Here is a 27611-nt window from a genome sequence, read left to right on the forward strand (position 1 = left end):
AGTTGTTTCAATAGTTATGACCCAATATCTTACGGATAAGAAGACTCACGAAGCTCAACAGGAGTAAGAACAGGCTATAGCACTGCGCTTTGCGAAGACTGAGTGAGGCGACTTTGTCCTTGGGTAACCTGTGTACCGCCACCCCCTATCCTCCAAAATAAAACCCGATTTTCTTTTGGAGGGTAGGTGGCAGCTGTACACAGGTTACCCTTGGGTCATCGATCTTCAATTGTCAAGATTAAGAGGTAACTTAAGGAGGTAGTTAACCCTTATTTTAAGAAAAAAGTCGAACATTTCATAAAAACTTCTTCAAGCCCCCCTATGACCCTTATCTATTCAATTTTTATAATCCACTTTTATTTTTTGAAAAATTTGAAAATCCCGCCTACAACGGCTAATTAATTGGGAAGAGGTCAATTATTTATGCATAGCAACCGTTTGTTTACACTTTGTTTATTTTGGTTGTCATGGGACTTTCTGCTCCGCGTTGGGTCAAAAGTCCCCTAAAAGTCGTTTCCACAGTCCTTAAAAGCCAAATTTCACAGTGTCCAGTCCAGATTTTCATTTGCAGTAACCACGATGCAGCGCGGTTGTCGAAGATTCGAAGTTGTGATTTTCTCAAAAGCGTGGTGTGGCGAATTTGAATTGTTTTTTCGAATATTTTTACTTGTTGTGCTTCATGAGATGGTCGAACATGGAAAAAGGAAATTTAGATCGGTAAGAAGAAAAAAAAGAAAAGGTTTTTGTGGCCACAATGGGGCAAACAAACGGCCAAAGCTGACAAAGAAAGCGCTAGCAGATCAAGATGGCGGCGGCGAAGGTGAAGCCAGAGACGAAAGTGACCTCAGCGAAACCAAAGATTTGCCAGTGAGAGTCAATGTTTCCGCCTCAAAACTTCAAAATTCTTCGTTTTCGAGTTTTGAAGAGCAAGAAGGTACCCTGACCCGAAAGAAGTCGATAAGCGTTGGACTCAGAGTCGCATCAGCAGATGTTGACCAAGTTGCAAGCGGGTTTAAATTGCAAGATGCCACTCTGTTGAGTGAAGGTATTGCCTCAGCTGCAATTTGCAGCTCTTGTCGCAAACCCCAGTCAACTCTCAAACTCTATCAGCGAGATTATCAGAGGGAAGGACTTGCTGAATGTCTTTTTCTGAAATGCTCAATTTGTAATCATGAGACTGACTTGAAAACAAGCAAGAAACTTGGAGGTGTGGGTGGAGGGGCACATGAAGTCAACAGGAGGTCAGTGTTGGCTTCCCAGAAACTTGGCCAGGCTGGATTAACAGATTTTTGTGCCAGGATGAATCTGCCCCCACCAGTAACCAAGAAATCTTTCAATGAACACTTGATTCAAATTGAAAAGGCTGCTGTAGAACATGCTAAAGTTCAAATGCAAGATGCTGCTAGGAGACTGTTTGTAGTTACTAAGGATCGACACCCTGATAGAATTGAAGACGAAAATGCCAAAGCAATGGCCAAGGTAGCAGTAACAGTTGATGGAACATGGCAGAAAAGGGGCCATTCCTCAAAGATCGGTGTTGTGTTTGTGATTTCAGTGGCTACTGGAGAGATTCTTGATTATGAGGTAAAGTCTCTTATTTGCCACGAGTGTCGAGCTCGTGCGAATATGGACAAAGACACCGAAGAATTTAAAGCTTGGAAAGCTGGCCATACAAATTGCCAAATTAACCATTCCACCAGCTCTGAGGATATGGAGGCTTCTGCAGCAGTTGAAATGTTTGGTAGAAGTAAAGAAAACTACAGCCTGAAGTATACAACCTTTGTGGGTGATGGTGACAGTAGTTGTTTTGGCCGCGTGCGAGAGGCCATGGCTGCAAAATATGGAGACAAGTACACTGTAGTCAAGGAGGAGTGTGTTGGACATGTCCAAAAGAGAATGGGCACAGCTCTTCGGAAGTATAAAAAGGACATGAAGGGAAGAAAACTAGCTGACCGAAAAGGTGTTGCTGGAAAAGGGCGGCTAACAGACAAACTTATTGACCGCATTCAGAACTATTATGGCAATGCTATAAGAGAAAATTCAGGCAACCTTCAAGGAATGAGAGAGAGTATCAAGGCCATTCAGTGCCACATGATAGAGGATACGAGCATGCCTCTGGAAAAGCAGCATAGACACTGCCCAAAGGGGAAAAGCACTTGGTGTAAATTCTGGGCAGACAAGCAAAACAAGACAAACACTTACGACAACAGCAAGCGTCTACCAGAAGTTTTCATGAAAGAGTTAGATCCCATTTTTGAGAGATTGTCTGATGAATCTCTTTTGACAAGGTGCCTCCAGGGACTCACTCAAAATCAGAATGAGAGTGTTAATGCTCAGTTGTGGTCCAAGTGTTCAAAAACAACCTTTGTTGGTGTGCGAAGAGTACGAATAGCTGTTTGTGAAACTGTGGCTGTGTTTAACACTGGGGCAGCTAATAAAGCAGTCATTATGGATCTTTCTGGAGTGAATCCTGGTGCAAGCATGCTGAAAGCTTTGAGGGAACAAGACAAAAAAAGGATAAAAAGTGCAGGACAAAAAGTTTCATTGAAATATAGGAAACAAAGGAAAAATTTGCGTGCAAAGCGGAAGTCGAAAGGAGAGGAATCATACTCTTCAGGGGCCTTTGGCCTTGATTCAAAGCCTGAAACAACAGTAAAGCAAGGAAAGAAAGTTGAGTCCAGGAAAGACATTCAGGTGTTACCATCCACAAGCAGAGAGGAACATGTGGAGATCACAGTTGCAGAATCCACAAGCAGAGAGGAACATGTGGAGATCACATTCGCAGAACCTATTTTTGAAGTTGTGGCCCCTTCAAAAGAGCAGCGTATTCATGAAGAGAACTAAACTAAACTGACTTTTTTTTGCCATCCAGCCATGTACTTTGGCTGGAGAAAAACTTTTCAGTTATACTTGATGTTCTCAGTTGATAAAAACTAAAAAAGCCTCTTGACTGCCAAAATGGAAGGGAATTACGGTGAACTACATTCACAGCTCATGTCTTAAATTTTCAAAGCATTTTTCTTAAAATCTCATTTACACACTTGTGGCAGTTATATCTTTGCCAATTTTCAATGGATTTTTACCATTTTTTCACAGGATGTGTAGTTTTAGTAGTATTGTGCAATGAGTGAATTAGTTTTAGCCCTTTACGGCAGCTTAGTTGGTTGCTATGGAAACATGCTACTTTAATCAAGTGCGACTTCGAATTGGCGACACTCAAAAACTATTTCACTCATTGCACAATTTGCATCCATATAAGTGTCCTTGTAGTGTTTCATTGCTTCATTGTATGTATTTGCTAAGATAGGTTTGCCATAAAATAGAGAGTGAACCGCAGTTTTCTGAGGTTGCCATGGCAACTGGTGGGCGTGGCACCTTATATGTCATGTCAATCTTTCGAACTCAATAAGTTCTATCTTCTGTCCAAATTTCATGGAGTTTGGTTGAATCATTAAAAAAATATGCCACTGTTTTATTGAATACCAAATAAGGGTTAACTACCTCCTTAAAACTTCGACGCAGTCTTTTTACTGCTAATTTCAATCGCTTTATTACATAGAATTTGGAATAACGAATCATTAAGTACCAAATTAGGTAGATTCATGCGCCCGTTTTTCTACCGTTTGTAACCTGGGTTGAGTTGAGATACAAAAAAAAGATAAAATTTTGGTATTGGCGTTAAACCAAGGCATGAAACTCGATACAGGGTTCCTTGACACTTTATAGACGTGATTTACATTAATGAGTACACGTTAAAAATGTGGCACTATTGTGTGGGAGAAGTGACAACTTTGGAGTAAACTGAAATCCCTTTGAGATCTCAATAGTATAGTGTCTACCATTGTTGCTTCTTCCTGTGGGTAAAATAAACTCTTGAACGACTATCCAGGGGGTTTGTCTGCGAAAAAAACCTAAAACAAATGAGTCTTAAGGACGTCTATGGCCTAAGGCACAAAACGGATGGATAAGAGCCCGGATATTCTTAAACCTACAGGCTTCGAAAGTAAAACGAATATATAAATATTATTAAACCAGCTTGTCATCATCTTAGTATAAGATATGATTAAAGAAAACTTGTAAATCAGTTTTACTTGTGAAGCAGACACATTCATGGTAAAAATCTGAAGAGATACATGTAGATGAATCAAGCCTCTTCTGCATTTTCAAAAATGGTTTCCTTTTCTACACGATATGACTTTGGGTAGTTTCCTACTTTTAATGTATTTCAAAAATTGTAATCAGTCATGGGCGACACAGAAAAAATTCCCTTTTCTCCTTCTCATCACACCAGGAAAAAAAAAAAAAGGTAAAAAGTAGAAAGCAAAAAAACTTCGAATAATCTTAAAGCAAATATTTCTTATGAAAAACTTAAATCAGCGTTTTGTCTTAGTTGATCGTGCGTGACTTCCTGTTTGTCTTTCGATAAGGTACAAAATAAAGGACATATTAAATGTGGCTTTACAGAAAGTGTCTCATTACACGGAGCAAACAAGTAGAGAAATGCATAATGCAAACCTGTGAGACTTGTTTACAAACCATTTAAACAACAGTAAACTTTAATAAAGGCTTTCTAACGAACTCCGCAAAAATTAACAATAAGACACATGGCCTCACACGAAAGATGTTAAATATTTACAGAACAAAGGAGTCCTCCCGAAAATTTACTTGTTACTAAAACAAATTGCACTACAAAGAATTAAAACTCAAAAGGTTCTTTGAAAGTCAATAATTATTAGTAAGTACTTGTGAAAAGGAAATGAAAAAGAGCTTTGGATAACAGAAACTAAAGTGTACTGATATAGCGACTATGGCTATGTTGGAATAGTATCTGCCAAGGCTATAAATTATTCACGAATTCTTTCCGACAAATGTGGCATTCGGAGGTTGAATACTGATAAATAGGTGAAATAAAGAAAAAAAAGATTTAAAAAAAGACAAAAAAAGGAATATGTTGCGTGTCACGAATGACGCGTGGAAACTGTTTTCGCTTGGCATCATGAGACTTCTATCACAAAAGAGGCTTCCAGCAAATTATTTTGACAGCCATCTGAACTACAATGTAATTGCACCAAAATATGCGACAGAACTTACTCGTACATGTAAGTTTACTCATCGAAAAAAACCCTGGCTTAAAAAGTGTCGAATCAAATTTCAAAGACCCTGCACACAATTTTGAAACAAACCCTCTTCGTTCTGTGCAGACAAACTCAAGATAAGCCTTCCCTTCACAATACCCATTTGTAGTAATATTTTACTGAGCCGGAAATCAAACTTTATAGTATCATATTCAACCAGACCGTGAAAAAATAAATTTATAATGTAATCAAGTAACACTAGTTCACAAACACTTTGAGAAAAGTCGCATGATTTCGATGTACTGTATGTTTTGAAAAAGCGGATTAAAAGCTTCGTGGTGGTCCTGTTTTGTTTTCTTTTTGTTATTTTGTTTTGTTTTGTTTTTTTTTGGTCTTTTGCATGTTCCTGCTGTTCCATAATCACACGGTTGGTGCGGTGACCCGTTTGTTCTTGGAGCCGCTACAAATCATGACTGTTACATATACACTAAGTAACCCGGCATTCTCCTTCCATGGACCATCCCAGGAGTTAACCGGTCGATTTTCAAGATGGTGTACGCTCGCTGACCGAATTTTCTTTACGAGGAGAAAAATAACTTGGAAACAGCTCGAGAAAATGAGGAAAAGGAAAAAGGACAATGTACCAAATTGCACCGGTCCGATAGCGCATCGCAGGAGGTAAGTTTTTACAGCATATACTTATATACTTGAACCACCTTGAAATTAAATTAATTGAGCCGACATCTTTACAGTAAACTGTTTCACTCAAGTACAGCAGGACTTAAGTAATAAAGCATGAAGAATACTCTCTGCAATCAATTCTTGTTAAGATACCAAGTTCAACTTTTTTCATACTCGCTAATTGGAAACTTTTTATAGAAGAAAACGATGACACATCAGCAATATCTTTTAAAGATTTTTAACGTCAGACCATCAAAACTAAATAATGGAAGGTATCAACTGGCAACAAGACCACTAAATTCATTGGGCCAAATTGGGAAGTTTAGTGGTCAAATATTTCCAGTTGCTATGGTGACCTATATTGTGTGTAATTACACATAAACCTGTTTCCCATTCAGTAAATAACTAAAAAGTGACCACAACTCACGTGGGTAGACTTTTAACCAAGCCTTTTGTGACTGGGCCGAGCCATCCACATTTGAAGCACTGCATTGGTAATAAGCTTCATGAAGGGCTTTCTTAAGACGTATTTTGATCATTTCACCATCTCGGAGGGTTATCTTGCTGATCCTAAAACTTTTAGCCAAAACTGTTCCATTCGTGTACCATGTTATGGTTGGCTTTGGTGTCCCTGTGACTCTGCATATCATGTGAACAAACTTTCTCTTAACACCTCCATTTGGTGCCTCTAGGACAGCTGTTGGAGCTGTTTATGAAAAAATCATACATTTAAATGTTAGAAAAAGTAAATAGACATAATTTTCATTCACTGCACACACTTGTGCAATATAATGATGCAATATGTGTCAATGTAGCCTGCGAAGCAAGCCCTGGGGGAGAGGAGGGGGATTGGGGCGAGCGGAAACTGCACTTTCCGCTCCCCCCAATCCCCCTCCTTTCCCCCAGGGCTTGCTTCGCAGGCTAGTGTCAATGGTAATCAACAATTCTCTGCTGACGTAGATGGCAGTTTCTTAGTAGGAACACCTCTAAAGGGCTCTATAATTTCCATTCATGGCTCACACATGCACACTTGAATAATGCAATATGTGTTAATGGAAAGGAACAAATCTCCATGTAGAAGACAGTTCCTTAATTGTAACCTCTATTAAAGCACTCCAGTTAATTCTGATCAGATAGTCAAAAATTGATAAATGGACACAATGCATTTAATGTAATTTTTTCATGACCAATGGTGCAGTGGGTACAGTGCAACACCAAGTGTTCAGAATTTATACATGTCAACAGAGTGCTTTATAAACCACACAATCAAATAATAAGAATTAGTGTTGACAATAATGGAAGTATTGCATATTTGCATATTTGCTAAAACAACATCTCAAAAGGTGCTACTCTCTATGTTGAAAGACTTTGATCATCAAAACAAAACTGTGTGGAAGGTGTTCAAGAACTTACAACATAGACAATTATGTAATAATGACTTTTGTTTTTGTTGCATAACATATGCAACCTTGTGACACACTTTGTTGAATAATCTTTTCTGCAATTAATACTCATGGTACAGTGTTATAGTTCAGTAGCAGAGTATTTTAGAGAAGCATTCTGAAGGATCTTGAGGTTATTTTATATTTTGAGCCATTCCGAAGGACCTCAATTAGTTTGTTTTGTTTTTGGTGTTTCATCTGACCACTCCACCCAAAGGTTACTTATGGGCTGTAGTGTAGACATCAAATGTCACTAGTTAAGAGTCAAGGTGGTACCCAGTACCACACAATTGAATGATCATAATTGTTGTGGTTAAATAGATTTAATACTTTGTATAGAATTTCTTTTTCCTGAGGCAATTCTCAAAGGGTGTAATTCTCCACCCAGCAGTTAATTATTGTGTATATAGCCACCAGGCATAATAGAACATGGGTCATGGTAGATGAAAATGCTGCTTCAAAATACAAAATAAAAAGTACTGTTATTGCTGTTGGTTAGCAGATATTTGTGTGGTGTTTGTGCCTTTGTATGGAACCCTCTTCACGGCATTATATTATCCACAGTACAATTACAATTAAATAAAGGGGGTAAGTTTCTAAAGAAACTGTGGTGCTGCATCGAGCCCTTCGTCAGAGCTCTGACAAAGGGCTAACGCTTGAAACATCAGCTTTTTAACTCTTTTACGGTGGCCAATTTACAATTTCAAGTTAGTTGATATTACCAAATTACAATTACAATTGTGTTATCATTGAATACATAAAACATTAGCATTCCATCACAAGTGCTGCTATAGAAAAATTCACTGCCTGACGAGTGAATTCCACGTTAAATTTCACGCGAAAAACCGATATCGCACGAATCGCGAAGCGATGAGTGCGATATCGATTTTTCAAGTGAAATTTAACGTGGAATTCACGAGTCAGGTAGTGAATTTTTCTTGAATCGCATAACTGAATAAAAATAAGAAAACAAGAAATTATAACGGCGATGTTATTGTTTGTTTTTATTGTGTACGCGCGCCCTTAAGAAAGCCATTTTAAAGTCAACTGTCAGAACTGTCATTGTTAAGGGAATGGAAAGCAAGGTAAGTCGCTCAAGTTTGAACCGTCGACAATTTTAATTGTACCTCGTGAATTTTTCTTGAATGACATAGGAAAAGCCACCAAATCACTGGGCGAAACCGGATGTTTTGTATTTTTGTGCGCCACGCCAGTGCGCAAACAATGGAAACCCTTTCAAAGTCAGGTGTCAACATCTAGCGAATGGAGCGAACAAGATATTTTTAGAATGAAAACCACTTTTATTTCAAACTCGTGGAGAAAGCGGTGCCTCACATTTTACAATCTTCAGCAAAAAAACTAAAAGTGCACAATACGGAGTTATTCAAGACAGAGATTTGCCTGCTACCACTCAACTTGGCAAAATGTGGCGCCGACAATCAACAACTGAATGGTCAAATCCTCAAGCGAAATGAAAATTTCAAGCGTTCCGGTATCAAAGCAAGATCTACAAAAACCGGTAAGTGCTTTACAGTTGTAAAAAAAGTGTATTCAAAATATAATGATTAAGAATGGAATTTCTCGGTAAACTCTGGCGAAAAACAGTTCAGTTAAAAGTCACAATTTTAACTGTTTTTCTTTCATCGCAGGGAGTCGCTCGTTGGTGTCAATGCTGGACTGAAAGTTTATGGAAATATTTACTGGAGAATTATTAAAAGATACTCCAGTAAATATTCCGCCAACTGCTCCTGCCATCAGGTAACTAGAACTACTGGCATTGCTGTCAAGGTCACTAGTAGCTGCTGTGTTGCTTGGCGTGGCTGAGCTATTGAGAACAATCTCCCGTAAAGCATGACTTGAATAGCCGTTGGTAGTTGTAGTGCTTGGCGTGGGTTGAAACCGGCTAACTTATTCGACATTCGCCGCTGTTTTTCCAGAGGATTATGGCTGTAGCTGGATATGGATTCCGGATTAGAGTGGCCAGTGAGCTCTGATATCTCTACTGGGTCGAAATTACCACGGAGCTCTTGGATGACAGTTTTACGACCACTCGAATTCGTGAATTTGCCGTCTAGTGCTTTTTGAAACCACGTTGTATCTAAAAGAGGCCACTTCGTCGTCTGTATTGGCTACAATGGTTCGGATTTCGGGAAAAATGCTTGACCCTTTTCGGCATTGATAGCTGTTTTGGTTTTCTTTCGTAAGGCTTGTTTGGTTTTCCTCGGCGAGAACTGTCGTTTGGCTTTCTTCCCTCGTCTCTGGCAATTTGATTTTTTTTTCTATGCGTTTTCTCGTACTTTTGAGCGTGAGTGGTTTCCTCCAATTTTCTAAAAATTTCAATTTCAATTCAAAATCTGGGAGACATTCGTTTTCTATAAATTTCTTCATATTTGTTCATATTTTCGTAGCACTAGTTGTATTTACGTTCGTAACAATAATTTTTGCTCGCGACTCACGTCAGCTATATCGCTTTATGCGTTAGGGCGATTCCACGCTAAATACCCTCTCTTCCGGTTGACGTATTGACCAATCAGAGCGCGTGTTTACTTTAAGCTATGCGATTCTATTCTATATCTGTTCTGTGATAGATAAAGCACATGTTGGTAGCCTAACTGTGTTATCTGTCTGGTTAATGTTTGAATGACTCACAGATTTATACTAAAGCAAAAAAGACAGGTGCTCTCAAGAAACAGCATTGTAGTTCACAAAGGCTTCTTTTTGTTATCAACTATGATGCAGCAGAAATCTTTTGCCCATAATCTAATGGTAAATTATGAGTAACACAGTTCTCAATCAAATGATTATTTTTGATTTTGGTCAATGGGTGTATGGAATACATGGTATCTATGTCCACCAGTTATGCAACATGTTCCATTATGTAAGTATGACATAATCAGTATTACATAATTTAGTGACTTTCATACCTGTTGGTAACTGGAGATTACTTATTATTTTTCTGCATGCAGTCTCATAGCATGCAAATTATGAGTAAATGGTTCACAAGCAAATTGTTATTTTTATTTTGGTCAATAGGCATCTGAAATTCATGTATGGAATTTTTCCCTCAGGCAATGTCTAGCAGCAGTAAAGCGTGCCTAGCAGCAGTAATTGGTATCATAGTCACCAGATATGACTGAATGTGGATCATGTTAGATTCAGATGATAATTGAAATTGTGAGCATATGATTAATTGCCGATGATAAAGGGAGAATGAAATCAAGTGTTTTTCATTATATGTTTGAAATGTGGAGGTATTTATAATCTCAGCCCAGCAGTTACTTAGCATTACTAGTGTGACAGAACATGTTCCATTATGTTAGTATTACATAATCAGTATTACATAATTTAGTGACTTTCATGTCTGTAGGTAACTGGAGATTACTTATTATTTTTCTACATGCATTCTCACAGCGTGCAATTTATTTATTAAGTAATGAGAACAGGTACACAAGATATGGAACAGATCATACTGTGGTGATGTTTAGAATCACTCAGTTATGTAATTATGGCTCTTGTACCTGCTGATAAATTGAAATGGAATTGAATGAAATTGAAACTTGTTTACCACTAATACACTGCAAATAGACAGGGCATTGGGTCATGTACCCTAACATGTGATTACAAGGATAATTGTATGCTTTCCTGTGAATGATTTGAGATTGTTTCATAGTTGATTGGTTCCAATCCTTGGGTTTATTTCAATCAAATTACAGTACAAAATCTTCATAACGAAGCAGCTATGTAACTAATGAACTTGGACTTTCTGATATGTTCAGTCCATATGATCCACATGTATGTACATGGGGCCAACTCTCAACTAAATGTCATGTCTCTTTTCTGAATTTTTCAGGGTTGTTAAGTTGATTGTGCAGTTCAATGTACTAATTACTTAATAACATTATTTTTGATTATTCATTGTCCATTTACTTCGTATTTGTTACATAATCTAGTCTAGGGTGCTTGACCAAGCTGTCTGGGAAAATTTCAACCTGGCATTTCTGACCTTAGCCATTGGAGTATGCTCCCTAACTGAGTTCGCCTGGGGGTCTGAAGACAACGATTTAATATGCTGTACTTAATAACGTTTACTTTTTATTAAAAGACATCTGCAAATGACGTGTGGTTGTATTTATCATTTATCTACTTCATATGTGCTACATAATCCAGTCTAGGATGCTGGGCCAAACTGTCTGGGAATGTTCACCCTGGCATTTCTGACCTTGACCGTTGGAGTAAGCTCTCTTTTATTGACAACCGTTAAACTGTTAAAGAAATAACGGATTGTTTCCAAAATTCAATTTATTTTCTTATCTTTTAATTTGAAGTACAGTGTAAATTAATGCAAGTGGATTACCCAATCCAATTTTAAAAGATGAATGTTTTTCTTTCTTTTTTTTTTAAATTTTACTAGTTAAAAAAAAATTAGAGGAGTTTTTGTCACGTTCCTTCAGCACACAAAACAAATTGAGTACTATAACTGTCCAGAGCTCAGTGAATGACATATTACAGGCTTCAAAGTCTGAAGGACTTACTCTGGGAAAGTTTGTATTCCAAAGCTTGCAAAACTAATCAACATAATTCTGAAATGGCTTTGATGTAAAATTTCGTAAATCTTACAAAGCCTACTGTAAGCATTAAATTACATTTTTGAAAAGGTTGTATGACTCTATGATTATACTGCCTGGTCTAGCATATTGTATAGCTGGGTTGTTGACTACCCTTGTGATAAACATTTGCTTAGCAACAGTGGACTATTGATTTTACTTGTACTTAGGTACATCAAAGGTTTGAAAATTGATTAGAAGGCCTCTTTGAAACCGGAATATGTGGAGGGCTTTACACTTTCAACCCCTGTAGAACAGGAAGCACCCTCCACGGAAATATACCCATAATTGAGAAAAATTCTGTTTGCATACGAAACACAGAGGACTTAAATATGATAACAGTTTGCGGTGACCGTTACTCTTCTATATTCCCTTAACTTTTCGCACTCAAAAATGCGTTTTGAATATCGAAAGAAGGGCTACACTGCTCTCCCTTGAGAATCAAAAGTGGTACGTTGACAGCTGGGCAGTTCCTTTGGCAGGAAACTATATTTTAAGACAGAGCTAACATGATAGACAATCTGCAGGTTAATTATTTTCGAGTTCATTTTTCACTGACGAATATCCCACGATCTTTTATCTAGATGAAAGATTTTGTAATTTAATTATGAATAGTTGAAAGTGAAGACCAAATAGAACTAAACGCTAGCCAGCCAGTCTGCCTAGGAATACTAATTACTCTCTGAAATGGGGCGATGGTGGAAACTAAGCCACAACCCTTAAACACGATGGTGCGCTATAAAAGGGCATTAGCTCCTCCCCCTAATTTTGAATTCACCCAAAAAAATAAAGATGGCGGACGATGAGGAGAACCGCAACGAACACTGAATATTTGTTATACACGTGAAAAACAATAAAACATACCCAGAAACGGTCGAAAAATATCAGTAGAGTTATTTTACTGTGAGTAGTTTTGTTTGGAGTACAATATGTCCTCGTTTCGTGTAAAAAAACTTGCGTTATTACAGTCGAATTCGAATAGCCCGCCATTTTGAGACTCTCCTACCCAACAGGCTAACTGTGGGGCTATCTTTGTCGATTGTGAGTCTTCATTTTACCGGTGCTGTGGTAAGCAGTGTTCCAGTAAATTTATGCGCCAATATGCGATATATTTGAGGCCGGATCGAGCAGTTACGCGAAGGAAATAACCGTCATTTCGCTTTGAAGTTGACTTTGAGAATTTCTGTTAGTGTGAGACCTTTTGTTGAGGTTACTCTACGATTCGACTCGGAAAATGGAAAGCTTTCCCCCTCCAGATAAAAAGAAACGTACAGAAATCAACAAACATGCAAATGCACGGCGAGATCCAGCGGAACGAAACCCACATTTCAGTCTCACAATTGAAGTCAAAAAGGATCAGCAAAGTCGTTTGGAAGCTATCAAACAGAGGCTAAGTAACGCTAAATCGGCTCTTGGTATAGATAGAAAGTCTTCTACCGCGCAAAATGCTGATTTAATGGAAAGACTCCTCTCGTATTTTGAAATGATTTGTTCATCAACTGTTGCTGAAGATATATGCTGAAGATTTTTGTGTTATTCTTAGAACGACTGATTCAGTTGGAATGTTCGAGCTCTCTTGAATCTTCTGCCTTATTTCAATCAGTCGCGTTTTGTTGAGTTTTACGTCCACATGTGCCGTGTATAAAGCTGAAGATAGCAGATGACAGATAACGATTGTAGTTAATGATGAATCGAAAAATTGCGCAGTTTGTCTAATCTTGGCATAGCAGTTGTTGTGAAGGGCTGATAAAACAAAATTATCAAAAATCTCTGTATCTCTTCAACGCCGAATTGAGTTGAGGGATATTCGTGGAATGCGTGATCATTATTCAATGGAAAACAACTGCCTTGCGCTGGGTTATAAAATACCACAAAAGTCAATAAAACAAGGCATATGTCTCTTTGCTAAGCCTTTGATGATAGGCTGCGAATCGTGAAAGAGTCGTTAATTTTACTCATATGGGGACAGTCCCAGCTGTATATTTAAAGAACATATCATGTTTGCGGAAACCAAAGACGATCCATAGATACCTTCTTTCAAATTGGCCTTCCAATTTTTTAAGTCAATTATATTTAATACGAAGTTTAAGGTCCTCTTTTGATAAAGATATAAATGGAAATCAAAGGCATATGTACTTGTATTGTATTGAAGGTTACTTCTATCGACAAGAAATAGCTAACTGTACTGAATTCGCAGTAGTTCCTACTAAATGGCAATGTATGTGCTGGATTAAAAAATTGGAACGAGTTTCTTGTTGCCTACAAAGTGAGCTTTTACTTACTAATTCATATCGATGTTTTCCTGAATCAAGTACAGAGGAATGCTTATGTCAACTTCATCTACGCAACAATTGTCTTTTTTTTCTTTTTTTAATGAACATTACAGCTGCAAGATACTTCGGTGAATTTCCGGCAAAAAATCCGTAAAATCTGATAGATTGAGACTAATGTGTCTTCCTAAGTTATCCTATTAAGTGATGACTTAAAAAATGAGAAGCAAATATAGAGTAAACAGATATAACGTTGCCGAAAAAAAACGTGAAATGGTATCGCACTTCAAAAGGTCGCCGTGGTTGCGAAGAACTCCGTTTTCACGAATACATTATGTACAAATGATCGATTCTCTGATTGTCTGCAAATGTACACCAAACCGCTTAATGATTTCTGATGATACGACGACCAACAATGAATCCCTGTAATGGTAAAGCGCAAACCCTTCAAGTGACTTCACGTCTTGTTCGAAACGGAGCTCCGGTTGAAATCTTTAATATTCATCTGTCCGAGAGAGAAGCTGATTCATCTCCCAAGGCTATGATTTGGATCAGTGTGTAATGGTTTTGAATAAATACTATTTTAAAACAAACTATTTCCTTACATCCACAATTTGGTTTCAATAATGGACCTAGCGACCGCAAGACGGTCACCGAACTAACCCATCCCTCCTTGGGACTTGTAATAGATGAAGATTGTTTTAAACAACAAACGTGTCAGCTATAAGCAGATGAGAACTCTTGCGGTTTGCAAAGAGAAATTTCACAGATAAAGGCGGAAAATGGTTTAGATGTAAATAGAATTACTGAACCGGTTGCTTTTAAGTTTCTTATGTTGCATCCCGCAGGTAACAGCTGATTGCAGTGAATTTCAGATCATAGTCAAAAAAACAAAACTTTGTTTGCTTTTCTTATCCATACCAAAAACATTACGCATTGCGAATGTCACTATAGAAATTGAGCTAAAATCCACGCTTATGTGGAGTCGTCTCGTTTCTAATTTGGCAACTACGTTGTCCTATTTCAGAACAAGCCAGACCGGCTGTTGAAATAGGACAGAGTATGATGTAAATTGCCCTTTACTTTCTGATCAAGAGGGCTAAATTCTGGGGTTTTCTTCTCAACTGTGAAACGTGATAGCCTTAATATGGATCATCCTAGAAGCATTGAAATACCTTTTCCCCAATTTCAAACACATTTGATTAAACGTGTGGAAATTCTGAAATTTTAGAAAGCGGATCAAATCCTCAAGAGTCCCGTAGGGAAAAGCAAAACACCCTTGAAAAAAAACGCCCCGCATAAGACAATGGTAATCTAGAGTTATTCGCTGATGCCACGTCCAACAAAGTTGTTGACAAAATTTGTTGAAAATTTGATACGAAATCTAGATTGACTTTTCAAACAACGTTAAAAAGCCCTATGCAAAATTTAAAGTAGAGTTGGTCATACGTGATGGCGCTTAAAGAGTTTAAGTATCGATTAATGTGAAATGAAACAACAAGCGGACACACTTGCTAATCATGAACGAATCTCTTTTCATTCCCCTTTTCGAATTGGTCTTTTTTACTGGAAAAAGCAAAACCCGTCGTTGACGTTTTCGTAAAAAATATTGACATGTTTTCAATGTGTATCATAATCATATCATGATCGACTGCTGTTCCATTGTTCTAACAAAAAGATCCTTTTCAAGGCCATCGCCAAATATAATCAAAATAAAATACTGCACGTTCGATATCTAAAGCCCTCGACGTTACGGTGAACGGCTAAATCTGATCAGTATTGGATTAACAATTCTCGAATAGTGTTCCTAGAACACTTGATCATCACAATCGAACGCACCAGACCATTTTACAAACATTTTTTTCGGGATCACGCAATACAACTTGTACATGTGATCGTGCCGTGAGAGTCATGTTCTCTATCTGTTAGGAATTAGGCTAACCTTCGGCCCTTTGATATTCGAGGAAATGTAGTCGCAATTGCGAGCAACTGACAGAAGGAATAATCTAGGCACTTGAGGATAGTTTCATGGCAAAATTAATTAGAGTAACACGCGCTCAAGAAGCGAGTGAAGGGAACAATTCACATCAGTCAATAAACAGTTTAGCCTTACAAAAGTCGCGTAGGATTACAATCTGCCCTTGGTCATCACTTCAGCCAGCGTTCGAGACATCAATTCAATTTTGTTATAATCGAAAATGGAATACAAGCGTAATCATTTCACTGATACCGCAAAAGTAATTAAGTTAATTCAGATTGCTTCGCGAAATGAAAAAAAAAAAAAAGTACAAAAGCCGCATGGCAACTGATTATTTCGTGGGAGGAAATTTTATCTTCTCTCCTCTCAACCCCACTCCTAGCCTGATGATTTCATTCATCAAACATCCTTTAACGAAGAAATAAATGAGTTTAGCTCACATGAGCGAATATGGGCTTTCTATTTGCGTTCTGGTAGACAATTATTGTTTACCACATTATCGCGCTTACCGAAGGATTCACAAAATCCATTAAATGTTCAGATGATTTCTTCGAATATTCCGAAGTTGAAAAACCATCTAGACGTTTATTTTAACAGCAGCCACGACTACGACTCAAATTTGTGGCCCATTTATCGGTGAACGCTTAAGTTTTCATTCATCCAAGTGCGCTGGAAACCATTATGATAATTTCATAGGAAGCTAACGTGATATGAACGGAAGTAATAGGGGCGAGATATGGCTGTTCTGAGTAAATAAGTTTAACACAGCGCTTACCTTCTCCTTGGACGAAAACCACGAGTTGGATGGTCCAAATCGCGAGAACAAACCAAGTGTATCTGTGACAAAATAATACCATGTCGGTTGCAAAGCTGATCTCCACGGTGGGTAGATTTCACCGTAATCGCTTGTAAATTTCAGGCGTAGTTCGCTTGATCGCCGTCGCAGTTAGCAAATTCTTTGGACTAAAATGAAGAAAAACTACGGAAAGAGTACCATATAACCCCATACATTAATTATGCATTCAACGCCATTAATTATGTATGCAACCTATTGTTTTTTAAGACAATGATTTATTCCCATGGGTTTAGCATATATACATTACTAATAAGTACTTACTGCTTCGATAAAAGAGAAATTGATTGAGAGCGGCTTTTTCGTCTCCATTCCTTTCTCACGTTCTTCTCCCTTCTCCCCTTTGTTCCCAATAACTTCTCCTCGTTTCTTTTTTTTTCTTTTTTTTCCTTTTTACCTTCTTGGGAGTTCTGCGGAGCCTTGAACCATCGCTCCTCAGACAACGCGTCATTATCAGACCATTATCAAACCATAGCCTTACCATTATGCTACGCAAACCATTTAGGAGTTCCTCTCCAAAAGCTACTTTTTGTTTTACCTTTCAGTAAAATAATTTTCATAACAATATGTGCATTGATATAATGCACCAAAGGTCCCCTTTGCACTAAAGAATGCATTTCTTCTTCTCCACGATTGGCCAAATACCACATAGAAAACAAAATTTATTCATACCTCTTTCTAATAACACCAACGAAAGAAGAAGATGAGAAGGACAACAACAACTCGGAGATGGAGAGACTGAATTTTATTGGACTTTCTCGAATATTATCGGATCACGACCGGTGCATACAGTGGTGTAAGGATCAAAACCTGCTTGCGACGTCGGTAAAATGTCCTCGAGCTGGGTGCAGCGATGAACTTAGCTGGACGCGACGTGCTTCATCGCGAGACGGTACGAGTGGCGATGTTTAAAAAAGGGTTGCGGTGGAATGGCTTCAATGCGCCGGAATTCACCGGTGCGCACACACAGGGCATCGAAAATACATGGTGGGGAATCAAGCGAGGTTTGCCCCAAACAGAAACATCCAAAGGAGTTTTCGATGGCTACCTACAAGAATATATGTGGCGTCAGCACTACGGAAACGATCCCTTTGGAAGCATTATCGAACATATCGCCCAACTTTATGAAGTCCAGAAAGACTAGATACAAAGGTTTCTTTGCATCGCTGTATGCACCGGCCCTCACGAACAATTTTCATCACTAGGGCACGAAAGGATAATGAAAGAATCAACTAAAACCACAAGAACAGGTAAGACACAACATTTATTTAAAGCCTGACCGTAGACTTAACGTTATTTTCCGGCCAATTTTACGCTTTCAAAGCGAAACTGAACATTAAATTATATTTCAAAATTAAAAACCTCGGCAAGAGTACCATATAACCCCATACATTAATTATGCATTCAGTCTTTGTTCAATCAAAACAATAGCGATAACAATAGAACTCCGCAGAGACTAGTAGTCTTTGTTTTCAAAATTTGGATTTTTTTTCTAAGTCTTTTTTGAAACAGGGTAAATTTGGCGCGTTTTGGCTTTGCAAAACAGAAAACTCAAGTAATTTTCCAGAGGTTTTTAATTTTGAAATATAACTGAATGTTCAGTTTCGCTTTGAAAGCGTAAAATTGGCCGGAAAATAACGTTAAGTCTACGGTCAGGCTTTGAAGTTTGTCAATGCAAAGTTTAAATAAATGTTGTGTCTTACCTGTTCTTGTGATTTTGGTTGATTCTTTCATTATCCTTTCGTTTCCTAGTGATGAAAATTGTTCGTGAAGGCCGGTACATACAGCGATGCAAAGAAACCTTTGTATCTAGTCTTTCTGGACTTCACAAAGTTGGGCGATACGTTCGATAACGTTTCCAAAGGGATCTTTTCCGTAGTGCTGACGCCACATATATTCTTGCAGGTAGCCATCGAAAAGTCCTTTGGACGGTTCCTGGCAAACCTCGCTTGATTCCCCACCATGTATTTTCGATACCCTATGTGTGCGCACCGGTGAATTCCGGCGCATTGAAGCCATTCCATCGCAACCCTTTTTTGAACATCGCCACTCGTACCCGTCTCGCGATGAAGCACGTCGCGACCAGCTAAGTTCAATGCTGCGCCCAGCTCGAGGACATTTTACCGACGTCACAAGCAGGTTGTGATCCTTACACCACTGTATGCACCGGTCGTGATCCGATAATATTCGAGAAAGTCGAATAAAATTCAGTCTCCCCATCTCCGAGTTGTTGTTGTTCTTCTTCCCTCTATCTTCTTCTTTCGTTGATGTTATTAGAAAGAGGTATGAATAAATTTTGTTTTCTATGTGGTATTTGGCCAATCGTAGAGAAGAAGAAATGCATTCTTTAGTGCAAAGGGGACCTTTGGTGCATTATATCAATGCACATATTGTTATGAAAATTTTTTTACTGAAAGGTAAAAGAAAATGTAGCTTTTGGAGAGGAACTCCTAACTGGTTTGCGTAGCTTAGTGGTAAGGCTATGGTTTGATAATTGTCTCATAATAACGCGTTGTCTGAGGAGCGATGGTTCAAGGCTCAGCAGAACTGCCAAGAAGGTAAAAAGGAAAGGAAAAAAAAAAAAAACTGAGGAGAAGTTAGGAACGAAGGGAAGAAGGGAGAAGAACGTGAGAAAGGAATGGAGACGAAAAAGCCGCTTTCAATCAATTTCTCTTTTATTAATTGAAGTAGTAAGTACTTATTAGTAATGTATATATGCTAAACCCGTGGGAATAAGTCATTGTCTTAAAAACAATGGGGTGCATACATAATTAATAAAATTGAATGCATAATTAATGTATGGGGTTATATGGTACTCTTTCCAAAACCTCTGGAAAATGCCTTAAATTCTCGTTTTGCAAAGCCAAAACGCGCCGAATTTACCCTGTTTCAAAAAAGACTTAGAAAAAAAATCCAAATTTTGAAAACAAAGACTACTAGTCTCTGCGGAGTTCTATTGTTATCGCTATTGTTTTCATTGAACAAAGACTGAATGCATAATTAATGTATGGGGTCATATGGTACTCTTGCCAAAACTGCAGTTGGTTTTTAAAATTCATGTTTATAGAGAGGTTTCATTAAAATTATAGGCGAGATTTAGCGCTAACAGACGGTTTTTCAGTGAGACTATTGTTCGCTTTCCTTCGAACGGCGTTTGAAAATTTTTATGATATGACAGCTTCGCGGTTCATTGACTCAGAGATCACGTGACTGATGCCAGTGACCTGTGGATGACGCCTCCCGAAAGCAATTACAAAGCGACACAAATTCAGGACAATAGCATACCAAAAATTCCCAGGGATTAGCTCTGGTATTGTGTTTGGTTTTTTAATATAAACAATTATCGATTCCAAATGACTTTCTGGCGTAAATTAATAAAAATATTGTTTTTCGACTTAGAGAAACTGTGGTTATATTTAGTCTGTGGTAATCTTGGAGGAGGTCATCCCTTGTGAGTTTGAGAGAATTGTGTACAGTAACTTAAAAGTTTTCGCATGTCAAACGTTCCTTAACCCTTGCAAGGTATGACTTGGCGGCAGAGTGTGAGAACAGACTAATTACGACGCGCGCACGAAATACAAGCATTTCTTCTCTCGCTCGCGCGAAATTTGCCCTTTCTCAGCCCAGTCTTCCTGTTCGCTTTGCCGAGTGGGTCACTTTATGGTCATGTGGCAATGTTTTAAATCTAAAACATATTCGAAAACACTGCGTCACATTTTTTTTTTTTTTTCGGTTTTGTTTTCTTGCTGATCAGTTTCAACAACGGGCAAAGTTTTCCTTAACACGAGGAAGAATGGATGAAAGTAGGAATTTGAAAGGATAGCGCAACACTCAAATGCAGAAAACAAAATGAATAAATTGAAATGAAAAAAAACAAAACAAAACGTATTACAGCCAATGATGCAGACAACTGACACAGAATGCATGCTACCACCCAAGAAAATTAAGTTGAATTGGTCAGGTTAGACTAATCCGGGCTAGACTCCTTTAGTTCGTCAAGGAAAGAAAAGGAAATAAATGTGAGGAGGCCCTGGAAAAAGCATTTCACAGAAATGTGTTAATGATTAACCTGAAATAAACGAGATCTAAACAATATATATGCACTTGGTGTACTTCCTACCGAATTTAATTAATCTGATTGAACAGGTGATTAGCTGATTTTTTTAAGTAAGCTACCAAAATCTTGCCATGAACCAACCGTAACGCCCTCTTAAATAACACTCCGTTACAAAAATTTAATAGTTTGACGCCGTCTTTTCTTTATTTTCTTTTATCTCAGGCCGGAATAATGGACCTAAGATCATCATTCTAGTGTTTTTTTTTTTTTCGCAGTAAAAATCCATCAGTTATGGTGAGAAGCGGCATTACTAGGTCCTAAACACTAAACGAGAATTGGAAAAATAACCTTAACTTCGTTCCGCATTACAAGTAACTCTGGACCGCGATGTCAATTTAGGAAAATATTAGCCACAGATCTTAACTGCTTAGTTTCTTCTGGCGACGAAAAATCATCTTATTTCAAGATACCTTTGATTACGCAAGAGACAAACTATGGGCTCAACGTGTAGTAGAGAGTAAAGAATCATTTGAAAACTACAATAAGAGTTCAAGATCGCATTGAAAACTCATCAAACGGCGAATTGCACGGTCATCAGCCAGAATCGACCATGAATTCTCAAACGCTCGCGCGTCATAACTCGGTCGTTAGAAAGCTTGAGCTTTTTCAGACGAAACTGCGGTAGCAAGGTTTTCGAGCTACCGAAATTGATCTCTATAGTTAAGATCTTCAAACACAGATCTTTAAAACTTACATTTTGATGTCATCCTGTTTTTTGGTAAGGTCATAGTTTAAAAGTTAGAAAGCGTCGAGATGAACCTCTAGGAAGCCATGATGAAAGAAATATTCTGCAAAAGCTTGTTCGATAAGATACAGTATAAAATTTTATTAGTCATATGAGTGTCACATTTGAAGACGGGTCTCCGCCACTTGACTCCAAAAAGCTTTTGTTCAGTAGCTAACTTCGAATTCTCCTTCGAGTATATGTTCAGTGTTTCGATGAAAAGTTGTGAGAAGAACAAGCGTGATCATCGCAGCAGTTACTATTCTGATGTAGCACTTAACTCTCCGAAGTTACAATCAAGAACTGTGGGGCTTTTAGAAAAGAGAATTGGTGTTAAGATCAGCTCAGGAGAGTGGACGCGACCGAAATCTGATAGGCAGGCGACATTGCAGGGGTAGTTCCGGCGGGCGATCCTATGATATTAGTTTACCTCGAATCACCTGAACTCAAGTGAGATTTTTTCCTTCTTTTTTTAAACTATCTGGTTCGTTTCCTAAGTTATCTGGAGATGATTAGGAGGCCATACCAGTGCTTGAAATATTATGATCTCGCTTTTGCAAACAAAATTTTAGACCAAGTGTTAGAAGATAATTCCTCTGTAGCTTGATATTAGAGAATGAAAGTTTTTAACTGGGCGTGACCTGTCGCTACGGGGATTCTTCGCGTGCAACCTGTTCGCCCGCCATGTGCCGCACGTGCACTGGTTAACTATTCTTGTTTTTCACATAGGCATAGGTAATTGAAGTACTTGCAATATTAAAACAATCCTCGCTTTTGTATCATTTTATCGGAGACTCGGCCCTACAGCTAAATTCAGTCCTAAGCAGTATGTTGTGGTGATACCTGAAAATCTTTATATGAGAAAAACAAAACACTTGTGAACCTCTTTATGGTTTTAGGGCAACTTTTGGCACGTGAAGACATATGATAGAGGAACACGCATGCGCGAAGCCAGTATTGATCACGCCTGCCTGTTAATTCTTTGAGATGATAGTAGACACTCAGTGTTTTTTTCCTTATTTATGTCTGTAAGTGCAGTCTAGGGAGTCTAGATCTTTATCATTCCACTTCTGTAACAACCATGGGTTAGGAAGCCCTCCTGCACGTAATCTTGTCAATGCTAAGTCATTCACAACTGTACGCCTATTACCTAATTAGATATACCTAGTAAAAAATAGCATTACCTGCTATTAAAATTGCATTACCTGCTATTCAGTTTACTCTGGTCGAGAGGAAGAACGTCTACAAATTACCTGCAAAAGACGAAAACAGAATATTGGATTTAGACAAAAGGTGATTTAGCCTTGTCAGTTTTAGTTAGGATTGAGCAATATCAAATTGTTTGTTCGGATCCGTATAGCGGTTCATCGTCGACAAAGGCTTAAGTGGTAAACAATACATATATATTACACCTCGTCGAGTTCGAGCACGTTAACATTGTGTAGCTATTTCCGAGTTGCCCTCAAAATACATTTTGAACCATCTTCTAACATATGGTTGTAAAAACAGACCAAAGTCCTTCAGCTTTCAACCTCACACGATTTCCCGCGACCTCCTGTCTCAAACCTGTTGCAAACATTACAGTTTGGGTTTTCACATGTTTTATAATGTTAATAATTAATAATCTTGAGAACTCCATTGTAATATTTGGTTAATAAGATTAATATCGAGTGACTGTTTTTCATGTCTTCTGCCTTAAAAGAAGATTAGCCCATGATTTGGAAATGATGATTGTTTAAAAGAGTTGTACTAGCTCCAAGCCACTAGTGGTAAAAAAGAATGCATTAAGCTTGTTAGAGGAAGGAAAAGCATTTCTTTCCTCTATTATAAACTGTTGAGTGAAACTACGCATGGACTGAATGCCCGCAAATTTTCTATCTACGCAACAAGCGTTCTTCCTCCATAAATATTGAAAACGAAATTGAATAACGAAGACAACCAGGAAAGCGAGAAAATAAGAGGTTTTACGAAATTGGAAGTTTCAACTAAAGTTATGGGGAAAAGACATGCAAGTTACATTAAAACTTTTCCTAACCTGTTCTACGCAGAGTTGTGAGTTTCGAATCTCCTTAGCTCACTGTTTTCATCAATACTTGTTGTTTATCAGCGAATGATGCAAAACTTTTTAGAAAGGCGTTAAGTATTGTTATTTTGGTTATGTAGTTCCGGTTCTGATCGAAATTTATGACTTCTTGGCTTAGGACAGCAGTATGATGGCGGGCGTATATTCTCGTATCCTGTAAATAATATACCGGCTTCAAAAATACCTATTCTCTTTAATCACGCGCGAGTTCAATCCTGTTGCTGCTCTCTGTGGTTACTTAACAGAACACTCTAGGTTTCAAATTCTTTGCCAAATTGTTCTATCCAATTTATTCCATAGTTTGGTATTCAGTTATGCGTAATTGTAGTTTCGTGCAAGAATGAACCCAAACAACATTATCAAACGGACGTTCTCGGACCCTCATTGAACCTTACGTAGCACTCTCCTCACACAAAGGGTATCAGACCCTTGAGCCGTAGAAATTCTGTTGGCTTAGGACACGCCATGAACAAGTACGTGCTTAACTACTTGCTTGAGTAACTGCCAATAGACGAGGTATTAAAGAGAGATTCCAACTCACTAGGAGTTCTTACGTCACATAATGTCACTCGAATGACCTATAATGTCAGGCCATGTACGTCCTTCATTTATCCAAACATTTTTAATCGGTGTTTACGTTTCCTATTAAAGCTGGAACTGTGGAAAGGCTTAGTTCAATGTGATATTGATACCACTGAGGTCGTCTAACAACTTACATCTATGTGGAATTGATTTAACAAAACCCGAAAGGCTTCCATCGAAATCATGTAGCCTTCAGTCTCTTACTCTTAGATAAGTTTACTTCAATCAAATCATCAATCAAAGTTTTTAATGTCTTAACATGGGGCATGGTTACCCATATTACCCGAGCCAGAGGCTCATGTATGAAACGCAAGACAACAACCCACCCATCCCACCCCAGGGGAGGACATCCATCACACAGTAATCTCGTGTGTGGAAAATTAACGTCTCCTATCCCTAACCCTGCAGGAGACGGGACCTCCATTTATTTGTCCCTATCCGAGAAGACAAGAATATCTAAACCATTTCTTGATGTTGTAGAAAGGCAGCATATTCTTCTCAATTATTTTAAGACCTTGAGTGTTGGTCCGGCCGGGGCTCGAATCCTCGACCTCCCGCACATCAGTCCAGCGTTCTATCCATTGAGCTAACCGGAAGGCGGTTGGCGGAGGCTTTTGGAGTTATATCGTACAAAATGACCCACATTACTATTTTAACTGGCGAACTAACGAAAGGTGAACCCCATTTAAAACCTGATGCATTTAGAACAATCAACTGAGTTGATAGTGTATTTTTGCCACCGTAAAGAATTTGTAAGACTGACGTTAGCCCTTTGTCTGAGCGTATAGCGTAGGCCAAACGCTCTGAAAGTGAGCTTTAGAAATTCTCCAAGGTGGCCATTTAACATTATCAACTCAGTTGATAAAACCAAATTTTCTCGTAATGCCCCCCACCGACGCAGCACCACAGTTTTTTTTAGAAACTTACCCCTTTCACTCAAAACTTAGCTTGCCATACAGACTGACTAGATAGAGCCGACAAAGGTCTTTTGCCACGATAACAAACTGCTGGCTGATGTATAGATAGTACAGAGATTGTACTATCAGCTTATTATTCTTACCAGAGCGGGCCTGAGTATTTATATGAACTATACTGACTGCATAATCTCTAACAACAACTTGGCTGTTAGTCATGATAAGTCAGCTGTACTGATCACGGTGTGAGCCTTCCGTCCTGAATTCGTCCTAACATAACAACTCTGACAATCTTCTTATCATCTTACATTAAACGTTTGGTCTAAGAAAACAAACAAGCCACGCTGATGAAACCTTTGGTTGAACGTTGATGCTAATCTGATGAGTTATAATAGCTTTTTTTGAGCTCTGTGATAGCCAAAGGACAGTTGAAGCGAAGGTACTGGATCCTTCTGGGTCTGATCCTCAGAAATATGAGAGTAAAAGCTTAATTAAGTAACTACAAATGCAACGGGTCCACAGGATTCGATTCAGCCAATATATGAACTGAAGAGGAGCTCCTATCCAAGCCATTTCCTGTTTCCAAGATCGCTTAAGTACAATTCAGGCTGAAATAACTACAGAGAGAGTTGGTGAGAAGACAAATGTAAGGCAGAGATCACGCCTTCCATGGAGGCCATTTTCTGGACATGCTGCATTGAACAGACCAGCTCCCTTAGAGAACAAAGAATCTGACAGTGGCACAGTTAAAATGAAAGAGGAACTGAGCCGTGATTCTGATGCTGTCCCCTCAGTGTACAAAGACAGGTGAGGTTACACAAATTGTTTTAAATTGAAATAGTGTAGGCCATTAAATTTTCACTTGTCAAGAGAATTCTAAGTTTGTAGTAAGTGCAGCTTAACACCTCGTAAACTGTAGATTTCCTCAACCGTTCACATTTTAACATCAGTATCCATATTCTCCATGCTCTTCTTTACACATTACCTAAGGTGTTGACAAGGAGAATTTGTTTGACAATCCAGAGCTTCTTCTTTAGTTGGTGATCATGTCCTTTATTCTTGTGACTAAATCTTTATTATTGTGAGGTGTGTGTAGTCCAGTGGTCAGTGCGCTGGACTCTGGGTCGGTTGGCCTGGGTTCAAGTCCTGGCTGGGGCATGATGTTGTGTCCTTAAGCAAGACGCTTCACTCACATTGCTTCATCTTCTCGGATAAGACGTAAAACCGTGGGTCCCGTCTCCTGCACGGTTAGGAGTAGGAGATGTAAATTTCCCATGCACGAGATTGCTGTGTAGTGGATGTCCTCCCAGGGGTGGGATGGGTGGGAAGGTGAGATCGCTACACGAGACTGAAGCGGCTGCCAGAGGCGCCTGATAAAAATGTTGACGTCCAATCTCAAACCTACGATACTGTTAAGCGCGACTGAATATATCCACATAGAAGTCTGCAGTATATAAATGTAAAAATGTAAATGTAATTCAGGGAAGATATTGTGAGGGGAAATTAGATGCTAGTCACTCCAAGGAGTCGAAGCGTCAACACCAGACTTATTGCTGACAGTAAGTGTTTTGTCCTTTAAATAACGTGTACAGGTGTTTGCCCAAGAACATTACAATTCTACAAGAGTGGCTGACAGAACATGTGCCAAATAACTGGTGAGTGCACATATTGTTTTGTTTTCTCTTCAAAATATGTGGTTTCCTGTGATCACACATTCTGAGCTTTGTTGTCAATCCAAGATACATGTCCATGTACAGTGTGTTCATTGAGACTCCAATTTTTTTCTTGTTGCAAAAGTTTAGGTGGAATTAAATTTTCCCCTAATTGTTTCAGATCTTGAAGATAAAAAACAATCTTGAACAAAGAAAATTAAAAGTCAAGCTAGTTTCAAAAACTTTAAACTTACCTTGGAAATGAATTTGAATCCCACCATGTATGGAATCCTTATATACCTACCAATAATTTGACAACTGAGGCTTTTTTACTTGTCACGTTTACGGATACGAACTCTAATCTTTTTTACCTATGTAACTCTTCCTTTTTTAACACAAAGACACTAAGAAACTTTCAATGACTTTCTATTTAATTTGTTAGCGCGCTTTGTTTGATTTCTGTTCCGTGACTAGCGAATATCCGCTCGAAGCTAGCTACATAAAGCACTGTTCATTTCTATTTCCCGTACGTCAAAGTGTAAGAACTAAATTCGCCTTCTATTAGCAAGTAGCTCAGTTGAGTCACTGTAGCGAAAGCATTTCGGAGCCGAACGAAATTTAGGAGTTCTCTACCCC

At 38.5% G+C, this 27611-nt stretch overlaps 2 protein-coding genes, 1 long non-coding RNA gene and 1 pseudogene across 5 annotated transcripts in view; 2 read left to right on the forward strand and 2 right to left on the reverse strand.

Annotated features, from left to right (window-relative positions):
* The window catches only part of LOC111340447 (protein sidekick-1-like), a 38690-nt pseudogene extending 32209 nt beyond the window's left edge, over nt 1–6481 (reverse strand). The window contains exon 1 of the transcript XR_015993560.1: nt 6184–6481. The product of XR_015993560.1 is annotated as a protein sidekick-1-like (transcript). The remainder of the gene's footprint in view (nt 1–6183) is intronic.
* LOC148720557 (uncharacterized) overlaps nt 1–27611 on the reverse strand; it is a 486858-nt gene that overhangs the window by 229277 nt on the left and 229970 nt on the right. The window lies entirely within an intron of this gene.
* Nucleotides 1–27611, forward strand: part of LOC148720568 (uncharacterized) — a 102552-nt gene that overhangs the window by 53193 nt on the left and 21748 nt on the right. The window lies entirely within an intron of this gene.
* Nucleotides 270–3480, forward strand: LOC148720571 (uncharacterized). The gene has a single exon (XM_088739795.1). It carries the CDS (start codon nt 580–582, stop codon nt 2842–2844), a length of 2265 nt encoding a protein of 754 aa, XP_088595921.1. The 5' UTR covers nt 270–579; the 3' UTR covers nt 2845–3480.

Source organism: Stylophora pistillata, chromosome 11 (genome assembly GCF_964205215.1).
Source record: "Stylophora pistillata chromosome 11, jaStyPist1.2, whole genome shotgun sequence".
NCBI classification, from domain to species: domain Eukaryota; kingdom Metazoa; phylum Cnidaria; class Anthozoa; order Scleractinia; family Pocilloporidae; genus Stylophora; species Stylophora pistillata.